This window comes from Protomyctophum bolini (genome assembly GCF_963924005.1).
Source record: "Protomyctophum bolini genome assembly, chromosome: 2".
In the NCBI taxonomy this organism is placed as follows: domain Eukaryota; kingdom Metazoa; phylum Chordata; class Actinopteri; order Myctophiformes; family Myctophidae; genus Protomyctophum; species Protomyctophum bolini.
Window position 1 is genome coordinate 1,562,258 of NC_137863.1, and position 11,755 is coordinate 1,574,012.

An 11,755-nucleotide genomic window follows, 5' to 3' on the forward strand; every position below is an offset into this window, starting at 1 on the left:
GGAAGTGGAGCCTCCTTCGCCACTTCCTTTTCGTCTCCACAGTCGCGTACATTTATCCTAATATAAATATAAATCATCTAAACATGTATAGCTTGTTGTTGCTTAGCAGAAAAGGAAATAAAAAGATAAGCTCTAAAGATATTTTAAGATGTATTTTCGTGAAACGGAAATGGCAGCTTCCGTTCCTATATACTCAGTTCATATTAGGTCTATAGCTTCTGGAACCACTGACAGAAACATAGCTTTTTCAGAAAACTGTCAGGATGTAGAAGAGATTTTTAGAATCTGATCTCAGGTCAGAATGGGTTTTAAAAGCTCTTGTATTTGTTTTTCTCTCTCTCTCTCTCTCTCTCTCTCTCTCTCTCTCTCTCTCTCTTGCCCCAGGTTCGTAACCATGACGTCGTCCGCTGCTAACCGCAAGACGTTCATCGACAGCGTGATCCGGTTCCTGCGCGGCTACGAGTTCGATGGTCTGGACATCGACTGGGAGTATCCGATTGGTCCGAGCAAGGAGGCCTTCACCGTCTTCTGTCAGGTCAGTATCCGATTGGTCCGAGCAAGGAGGCCTTCACCGTCTTCTGTCAGGTCAGTATCCGATTGGTCCGAGCAAGGAGGCGTTCACCGTCTTCTGTCAGGTCAGTATCCGATTGGTCCGAGCAAGGAGGCCTTCACCGTCTTCTGTCAGGTCAGTATCCGATTGGTCCGAGCAAGGAGGCGTTCACCGTCTTCTGTCAGGTCAGTATCCGATTGGTCCGAGCAAGGAGGCCTTCACCGTATTCTGTCAGGTCAGTATCCGATTGGTCCGAGCAAGGAGGCCTTCACCGTCTTCTGTCAGGTCAGTATCCGATTGGTCCGAGCAAGGAGGCCTTCACCGTCTTCTGTCAGGTCAGTATCCTATCAGAAATCAGGATTTCCTGAAAGTTCATATAATGGCCTGTTGTGGCGCTGTCTGTCATTGGGCCCAGAAAACCCCCATAGCCCCATAGAAGTCCATGTATTTGGGCCCAACTTCACCTAGACTGTATTACCTTAATAAACATGCAGGTCATGAATACTTTCTGCTTCCAGTCACTATAGTTTAAAGTCTCATTTCTAATGTCATAATATTCTTTTTGGAAAATTATGGTCCCATTTATTAAGAAAAATGACCATAAAGTCGCGCATGTTCTGAGGGGCGTGGCTACCGTTACAGTCTATGATCGGGATCCCCCCACCCACTCGAGTCAAAATAAAAACCAACGGAGAAGAAGGGGGGGGGAAGTCCCGCCTCGTTGCCTGGGCCAGCCAATGGGCCAGCTGGGCCAAAACGGTCGGTAGAAAGATGGCGACTTACAGTTCGAGGACTGACAGGCTTCATTTTACACTCTATGTTTGAGTGCTATAAAATGCCATTCATTACCTCCGGTCTCTCTCTCTCTCCAGTATAACTCTATGTCTCTCTACCGGTCTCTCTCTCTCTCTCTCTCTCTGCAGGAGGCGGTCGCTGCCTTCGAGGCTGAAGCGAAGAAGACCAACCGTCCTCGTCTGCTTCTGACCGCCGCCGTGTCCGCTGGCCAGGGGAACATCGACCCCGGTTACCAGGTCCCGCAGCTGGGAGAGTCAGTATAGACACACACACACACACACACACACACACACACACACACACACACACACACACACACACACACACACACACACACACACACACACACACACACACACACACACACACACACACACACACACACAAAACCCTTATGTTAGCAGAGTCTAGAGGCTAGACTCTAGAGTAACACAACATAATGTGAATGGCATACCAAGCATTAAAAAGTTGCAAATAAATGGAGACAAACACAGGATTCGAGGCAAAAATTACCTTATGAACTTTTAGTGTTTTTAAAGCAGGAATTATTTACAATATTTACAAATTTGTTCAGAGATTTCAAAACAAAAGTATGCCACTGCCAGGGGGGACACGGATGTTGCCAAAATACTAAACTAAGCAGCTATAAGGTGAACACAATGCTGTCTAACTGACTGACATGAAAACAAAAGCCTGACTGCCTATAGCTACCCTGTCCAATGAGGATAATACAAAAGTGGCAACCATCCCCTTACCTAGTGTGGTTTAACCCTCTAGCACCCAGAGTTGCTTTTTAGCTACAATTTTATTTTAATTAATTACTAAATTATTGTTCTTTTTTTCTGTTCTTTTTTCACCTAAATGTCATCAGTGATGTTCATTGCAATGCCAATTCAATGCCATTAGTCATGATATTTGCATATGAATACCCCCCACAGAGGCTGAAATTCACACAAATAAAAAATGTCTGGACTCGACGATTTTGATTTTTTTTTAACCTAAGACTTTTGACCTTTACCCTAATAAAAGTAGGTAAAATAATTGTAATATATGTTTTTTTGTGATCATTAGAATGTCTAGAACATGTTTTATTCATTATTGTGAAAGATATCCCCCAAATGTAAATTATTAATTTATTATATAATTATTATATAATTATTATATAATTATTATACATTTTTCATCAAACTTTATTTTTTTATTTTTTTTAACAACTTTTTTTAGTGTCAGTGCTAGTAGTACAAAGTAGTAGTAAGGTTGAAATCTATTTTTTGCAAGTAGAAATTAATGCGGGTGTTAAGAGGGTTAACATAGATTCTGCCTACGTGTGGTCTACGTATAGAGGCCCCCGTCTTACCTAGTGTGGTTTAACATAGATTCTGCCTACGTGTGGTCTACGTATAGAGGCCCCCGTCTTACCTAGTGTGGTTTAACATAGATTCTGCCTACGTGTGGTCTACGTATAGAGGCCCCCGTCTTACCTAGTGTGGTTTAACATAGATTCTGCCTACGTGTGGTCTACGTATAGAGGCCCCCGTCTTACCTAGTGTGGTTTAACATAGATTCTGCCTACGTGTGGTCTACGTATAGAGGCCCCCGTCTTACCTAGTGTGGTTTAACATAGATTCTGCCTACGTGTGGTCTATGTATAGAGGCCCCCATCTTACCTAGTGTGGTTTAACATAGATTCTGCTTACGTGTGGTCTATGTATAGAGGCCCCCATCTTACCTAGTGTGGTTTAACATAGATTCTGCCTACGTGTGGTCTATGTATAGAGGCCCCCATCTTACCTAGTGTGGTTTAACATAGATTCTGCCTACGTGTGGTCTATGTATAGAGGCCCCCATCTTACCTAGTGTGGTTTAACATAGATTCTGCCTACGTGTGGTCTATGTATAGAGGCCCCCATCTTACCTAGTGTGGTTTAACATAGATTCTGCCTACGTGTGGTCTATGTATAGAGGCCCCCATCTTACCTAGTGTGGTTTAACATAGATTCTGCCTACGTGTGGTCTATGTATAGAGGCCCCCATCTTACCTAGTGTGGTTTAACATAGATTCTGCCTACGTGTGGTCTATGTATAGAGGCCCCCATCTTACCTAGTGTGGTTTAACATAGATTCTGCCTACGTGTGGTCTATGTATAGAGGCCCCCATCTTACCTAGTGTGGTTTAACATAGATTCTGCCTATACGTGTGGTCTATGTATAGAGGCCCCCGTCTTACCTATCCCAAGGCAGGGCATAATATGCGCTAGACATACAGTAGTAGGAGAACAATAAGAGCAAAACAAACTGCTGTGGTTGATTAACCCATTCTGACCTGAGATCAGATTCATACGAGGTTTCCACTAGGACACACACTGGTCTGATGAACCCATTCTGACCTGAGATCAGATTCTAAAAAAATGTCAGTCGTTCTTCGATTTTTCAAAAATAGCAGACCTACAAGCTCGTAGCGCGCCACTCGGTGGCGCGCTACGAGCTTGTAGATCTGCTGTTTTTCAATAGCTAAAGCATAACATGATGCCAACATACCAAAAGGGGTTCCCGGTCAGAATGGGTTAAGGCGGAGCCAGGGAATCAGAGGCTGGCCAATGAGAGGCTGCTTGGAGTCAGCCACACTGGTTATGGACTTCAGAACCTGCAGAGGATGCAAAGAGGGGAGAGGGAAGGAGAGACAGGGGAGGAATACAGAGACCCTACAGACAACCATACCTTACGTGGCACGTACAAACACGCCCACTAACAAGAACAACCCTTACCCCTAAGTTTGTTCATATCTACAGTATATACAGTAGCTCGATCCACAAGAACAGAGAGAAAAAAAACCAACTACTGTACTCTTAGGCGCGGGACAACGCATCGCATCGGCCATGACATTGTCCAAGCCTTTCTTATGCTTTGTTTTTCTATGTGGTAGTTTTGGATGATGAGGGCCCACCGGACCTCATAAAGCGCTGGTTCTGATTATACTGCACATTCTGTGGAGGAATGTTAGATGGTTATGGTCGGTGTGTACAATAACAGGTACAGAGCTGGATCCAACGTAAACTTCAAAGTGCTGCAAGGCCATGCCGCAGTAAGGCCAGTGCTTCCTTCTCAATGGTAGAATAGTTTAAGCTGTGGCTTAGTACATGTTCTAGAGAAGAAACAGACGGTGTGATCAATTCCATCAGCACCTTCTTGAATCAACACAGAGAGAGAGACACTTGCTTATAAATGAACCAGCAAACCCTTAATTTCACCACCAGAACCCTGGACTTCTTATCATAATAACATCAACCCTTTCACCACCAGAACCCTGGACTTCTTATCATAATAATATCAACCCTTAATTTCACCACCAGAACCCTGGACTTCTTCCATGTGATGACCTACGACTACCACGGAGGGTTCTCCGATGCCACCGGAGAGAACAGCCCTCTGTTCAAGGGCCCGTCCGACAAGAAGTTCTGGCAGCAGCAGTTCAACGTGGTGAGTACTACAGACTGGAGAGAACAGTCCTCTTTTCAAGGGACCGTCCGATAAGAAGTTCTGTTCCTTGTCCACAGAACTGGACCATGAACTACTGGCGGACCATGGGCGCCCCGGGCGAGAAGCTGCTGGTGGGTTTCGCCACCTACGGCCACAGCTTCAACCTGACCAACCCCGCCGACCACGCCTGTGGCGCGCCGAGCGGAGGACCGGCGCCCGAAGCACCCTTCACCCGCATGGCGGGGTTCATGGCCTACTATGAGGTACACCTCCCCTCAGAAGCAAAGATATGAGTTAAAAACATTCGCTCTGAAATAATATATATTCAAAGATTTGCCCCACATTTTTTGTTGACTTTTTCAAAAATAGCAGACCTATAAAATCTAAATCTCTGCCTTCCTTCCATCAGATCTGCGACTTCCTGAAGAGCGGCGGTGTGGAGGCGTGGAACGCCCCGCAGCAGGTGCCGTACGCCTACAAGGGAGACGTCTGGCTGGGATACGACAACGTCAAGAGCTTCCAGATCAAGGTGCAAACATTTAGTTATTTATCTTTGAGTGGTGCCACCACTCCCAAGGAACAGCAACGGTTACGCCGCGGACAAAGTCAACTCAAAACCAACGAATCATGACAATATAAACACACTATTTTGGACCAAACAAATAATTACAAAGAAGATTTGTTCACAACTCGAGTTGGCTTTGTACGATGCACATTTAGTGCCGGAAGTGCTTCAAAATAGGAGCTCTGGGGTGCCGGAGTTGTCTGATCGCTTTTACTCTGAAAGCCATGAACCGGAAACACTTTCCTAAAAAAGTTGACTTTACAAAATGACCTAACATCCCGATCGTTTTAATTTATACGATATATGATCCAAAAAGCGTTCATATTTTGCGGGAGAGACGGATGAGGAGCAGAAATGAAGCGCCGGCATATCGATCCATTCATCACCACGGAGAGCGCCCTGGATTAGGAGATACGAGTCATTCTTTCCGCCGCGCTAACATGGGAGTCAATGACAAGCTAATAGTTGCACAGAGCGTTAGCATACGGCAAGCGAGAAAAAAAAAAAGGAAAAATTCTGAATATTCTTATCTCGCCCCGTGTCACTAGGACATCGCTATAGGACGTCCACAGACGTCAAAGGCTACGATCGTTTCTAATCCTTATGACGGTCTCACACGTCGTATGAACTGAAACGGTTAAAAGGGTCTTTAAATAAATACTTTTTGAAGTCTATGAGGAAAATGAACGGGGAATCATGTCCTGGGCCCTGGTGGTAGGAGGCGGGACTGCGGCGCTCTATTCTCTTCATTGTTTTTTAAACCACGTGTACTGGCCCCTAAACCACGTGTACTGGCCCCTAAACCACGTGTACTCGCCCCTAAACCACGTGTACTCGCCCCTAAACCACGTGTACTGGCCCCTAAACCACGTGTACTGGCCCCTAAACCACGTGTACTGGCCCCTAAACCACGTGTACTGGCCCCTAAACCACGTGTACTGGCCCCTAAACCACGTGTACTCGCCCCTAAACCACGTGTACTGGCCCCTAAACCACGTGTACTCGCCCCTAAACCACGTGTACTGGCCCCTAAACCACGTGTACTGGCCCCTAAACCACGTGTACTGGCCCCTAAACCACGTGTACTGGCCCCTAAACCACGTGTACTGGCCCCTAAACCACGTGTACTCGCCCCCTGCATGTTGTCCTAGACCGACTGGCTGAAGAAGAGTGGCTTCGGCGGAGCGTTCGTGTGGACCGTGGCCATGGATGACTTCAGCGGAACCTTCTGTGGTCAGGGGAAATACCCTCTGATCAGCACCCTGAAGACCGGCCTGCATGGGGCTGGAGCTGGTAACATGCACTCTCACACACACACACACACACACACACACACACACACATGCATTGTTTAGGGTAGGTACCCTTACAAAAAACATGCAGTAATCCTGGTCTCTATACTGCCTCCCCCTGGCCAGCCGGGGCGCCTGATGGAGGGGAAAGGAACTGGTTGGAATAACGTGTTCCTTCCACGCACTATACGTCCAACCAGGGAAACTCCCCCCTGTCAGGTGTAAAGGAGCAACTTGGACACTCAGGCATGAAGGAAGCATGAGTTCAAGTCCGTTGCTCTCCCCTTGTCCCCCATATATGGGGACTAGGTTGGTCTCCCCTTGTCCCCCATATATGGGGACTAGGTTGGTCTCCCCTTGTCCCCCATATATGGGGACTAGGTTGGTCTCCCCTTGTCCCCCATATATGGGGACTAGGTTGGTCTCCCCTTGTCCCCCATATATGGGGACTAGGTTGCTCTCCCCTTGTCCCCCATATATGGGGACTAGGTTGCTCTCCCCTTGTCCTCCATATATGGGGACTAGGTTGGTCTCCCCTTGTCCCCCATATATGGGGACTAGGTTGGTCTCCCCTTGTCCCCCATATATGGGGACTAGGTTGGTCTCCCCTTGTCCCCCATATATGGGGACTAGGTTGCTCTCCCCTTGTCCCCCATATATGGGGACTAGGTTGGTGGAGGGTGTGTAGAGCCCAGGATCACATTAGATGATTGACACAGGAGTGAAAAATGGGTTACAATATCGTGGGATAAAAATGATAAAAAAAAAAAAAAAACTGTGAGAGAGGGGTGGGGCCGGAAAAAACACTGGGTGGAAAAAAACGGGTTACAAAATCGTGGGATAAAAAAATAAAACAAAAAAGTTCTACATTTTGACACACATCCATCCTCCTCTTTGTTTTCTATCTGTTGGCGCATCAGCATCCTGCACGCCCCGCGCCCACCCTCTGCCCCCGGTCACGCCCATGCCACCCCCTCCGGGCTCTCCGTTCTGCGCGGGCCGGGCCGACGGTCTCTACCCGGACCCGCACGCCAAGAACAAGTACTGGCAGTGCGACTCCGGGAACACCGTCACGGGAACCTGTCCCGTGCCCACCGTGTTCGACACCGCCTGCACCTGCTGCAACTGGCCTCACGGGATCCCTCAATGAGTATAGGGGAAACATAGGGGTACGGACGGTACCCCCCAACTGGCCTGAGATCAGATTCTAAAAATGTCTTATACACATCCTGACAGTTTTCTGAAAAAGCCATGTTTCTATGTCAGTCGTTTTTTCCATTTTCCAAAAATAGCAGACCTACCTGTAGATCTGCTTTTTTTCAATAGCTAAAGCATAACATGATGCTATAACACCAAAAGGGTGATGCTTGCGGAACTCGACTCCGTCTCGTTCCTGACCGCGTCACTGGAGTGGCAATAATCACGTTAAGCCACACCCTCTCGTGTAATATTGCTTAATTAAACCACGCTGCTATAACGACCCATGTGACACCGGCTCTGTGACATTTTGCTGTCTATAAAGCCAGATCACTGATTGGAATGAAATAAATGATGACATTCAAAGCAACATCTGTTGTGTCTCCACTTAACCCATTCTGACCTGAGATCAGATTCATACGAGGTTTCCACTGGACACACTACTGGTCTGATGAACCCATTCTGACCCGAGATCAGATTCTAAAAATGTCAGTTGTTCTTCGAATTTTTCAAAAATAGCAGACCTACAAGCTCGTATCGCGCCACTCGGTGGCGCGATATGAGCTTGTAGATCTGCTATTTTTCAATAGGTAAAGCATAACATGATGCCGACACCAAAATGGGTGCCCGGTCAGAATGGGTTAATGATCAATTCTATCTAAGTATGAAACAGTGCAAAGGTGAATACGAAGAAGAGAATACAATACTAATCATCATCATAATTATCATACTGTACATCGTACAGTATTGACAGACAGACAGCCACCATGGCCTTCAAGTTAATTGTGGCCCCATAATGTAATAAAATAAAAAACGAATCAGACCAGTCTGAAGTGAGTGGTACTGTACTGTACTGTACTGTACTGTACTGTACTGTACTGTACTGTACTGTACTGTACTGTACTGTACTGTACTGTACTGTACTGCACTGCACTGCACTGCACTGCACTGTACTGTACTGTACTGTACAAGCCCTCCTCCCTGGCCTGAGTGCGTGCATGTGTGTGTGTTAGGCTGCGCAACAGTGACACTTGGTGGTCAACCAACGCTATTACGTATGTATGTACATACAGTGACGCGCATACACAGGGACACACACAGCTGTCTAATAGGAGTGACAACTAAGCACCACTCAAAAAACGTCCCCTTCTACAATAGGCTGCTGATTCACAAAGCAAATATTGGCATTCTTGATTGTTTGGGGATGTACGGAGTCACACTAGATGACTAGACCATTCTGTGCAAAGTATGATTATGAAAACAAACAGCAGGTAGAAAATGAGAGAGGATGAGAAAGGTTCGTACACCTGTATGCAGTAATCATAAAGGTCATACACACCTGTATGCAGTAATCATAAAGGTCATATACACCTGTATGCAGTAATCATAAAGGTCATATACACCTGTATGCAGTAATCATAAAGGTCATATACACCTGTATGCAGTAATCATAAAGGTCATATACACCTGTATGCAGTAATCATAAAGGTCATACACCTGTATGCAGTAATCATAAAGGTCATATACACCTGTATGCAGTAATCATAAAGGTCATATACACCTGTATGCAGTAATCCGGGTCTCGGGGACTCAGGGACCACAGGTCAGCAGAGGGGGAGGATAGGATAGCGCCCACGGTTTTACACCTGAAGCAATTTGAACTTTCTCTTTCAGCGGTGACTGACTGCCTGCAGGTCACATGGATTCATTTCATGACCTTTTGCAGTCAAAAAGTAAAACTTTTGACAATCCATTTCATGAAGGGGGACATCGATTCTAAAAGATGGGAGTGCCGTGATTTTGTGCCACCCCCCCGGGGAATTGAACCACTTACTTCACACGGGTGTGATTTTATTCTATTTCGTGAAAAGCAGACAGTTTTTGATATTAAAGGCCCCCCCCCCCCCCACGGATAAGTTGTATGATCGCCAAAGGGTTGGAGGTACAGAGACGGACAGACGGACATCGCCCAGAGACCTTTCCTCTGGCACGACTACAAATAAAACCAAGATATGGTATTTTTGACTGAAAGGGTGTCACGTAACGTTCTGGTGAGGTGAGGGACCCAAAAGCAGGACAGAGACAGATAACACAAACTCGAACTGACACCAAACAATGACTGGACAAGGACTGACTGGGGAACAATACTAATATACACACGAGGAGCTGATTACACATGAGAAACACCTGGGGGAGACAACATAGAACCAAAACAAGTAGAACATAACAGAAATACAACATCTAGATGGGCAAAGTCTGTGACCGTGACAAAGGGTATTTGATCTTATTCCATTCAGGACAGGAAACCCTTTTGGCGTTTATACTTCAGCTGTTGAAAAACAGCAGATCTACAAGCTCGTAGCACGAGTGCCGCGCTACGAGCTTGTTGCTCTGCTATTTTTGAAAAATTGTGAAACTCCTGCCTGCCAGCCAGCCAGCCAGCCTGCCTGCCTGCCCCCCCCTGCGGGTTTACCCAGTTCTCTCCAGAATCATGGAGGGTTCTACAGAGCTCTGTTCAAACAGCAGAACCATGTGTGTCTTATCTCCTCCCCAGAGGAGGTGGAATCTAAATCCAGCTCCGGCTGAGGTTCATGTGGTGTCTGTATAATCCACCCCTGGTGTTGTCGAACACCACCACAGAGACCAAGCCTTTTATGGAGTAATTACTCTGAGACATGGTTACACGCACGCACGCACGCAGGCACGCAGGCACGCAGGCACGCAGGCACGCACGCACGCACGCAACACACAGGTTTCTCCAGGTGGCTGATTGACAGGGTCTTATTGGCTCCGTGCCCATACTCACACTCACAGGCCGTGCGTTGTCGTCGAAGACAAGTGAGGAACAACAGGGTCACAATGTGTCCTGAGGTGAAGCCCGCGCCACGCCGCGCGCTCAAACCAAACACCATCCTTCTCAGTCAACAAACCTCTTACAACTGCCAGGCAAAAACGGCTAATTTATTATCGATAGTATACTTGTTATAAAATATATTTTTTATCCCACCGATTTTGTAACCCATTTTTCACCCCTGTGTCAATCATCTAATGTGATCCTGGGCTCTACACACCCTCCGCCAACCTAGTCCCCATATATGGGGGACAAGGGGAGACCAACCTAGTCCCCATATATGGGGGACAAGGGGAGAGCAACCTAGTCCCCATATATGGGGGACAAGGGGAGAGCAACCTAGTCCCCATATATGGGGGACAAGGGGAGACCAACCTAGTCCCCATATATGGGGGACAAGGGGAGACCAACCTAGTCCCCATATATGGGGGACAAGGGGAGACCAACCTAGTCCCCATATGTGACAGGTGCCAGCAAAAAGTGCCTCAACTCAACTTGTGTAGGCCGTCTCTACGAAACGGTATCAAGTGAAAAGGAAATGTCGGGAATTCGTTTTGTGTAAAAGATTATCGTCAAATATATTGCCGTTAGTACTGTTAATTCAACATCCGGTGAGGGGAGGATACGGATTGTGTATGGAAATCAGCGCATACAGTGGGTGGGCTTTAGACCGGATGTAAGCCTTGCACACTAAATAGAAACCATGCAGGCATGTGAACGGATGTTTATTAAAAATAGCAAATCTACAAGCGCACAACGCATCATAGCCTGATGCGTCGGTTTTATTTATCTAAAATACTGGGTCAATTGTCTGACTTTGATTGCTGCCTTAAAGTACTGTAGACCTGCATAAAATGGTGTAGCCTACTGCAGCTATTTACAACACAATGTAAAAGCATTGGTCTAAAACTACATAGCCTATATCCATTGAAAACTCAGTTAGCCTACTAGTTACTTTTTAGATTGTATTATTACAAAACATACACTAAACAACTTCAGTCCTACATTTCTTTACTTTAACTCAAGTA

The 11,755-nt window shown here is 46.4% G+C and overlaps 1 protein-coding gene across 1 annotated transcript; it reads left to right on the forward strand.

Moving 5' to 3' along the window:
- Positions 1 to 394: 394 nt before the first annotated feature.
- On the forward strand, positions 395 to 7,829 carry LOC308326065 (acidic mammalian chitinase-like; the record flags this gene model as incomplete). Its single annotated transcript, XM_080778876.1, has 7 exons — positions 395 to 535; positions 1,474 to 1,598; positions 4,696 to 4,822; positions 4,900 to 5,085; positions 5,232 to 5,351; positions 6,539 to 6,680; positions 7,600 to 7,829. The coding sequence occupies 7 exons, from the start codon at positions 395 to 397 to the stop codon at positions 7,827 to 7,829; spliced, it is 1,071 nt and encodes a 356-aa protein (XP_080635002.1).
- Between the last annotated feature and the right edge of the window lie 3,926 nt (positions 7,830 to 11,755).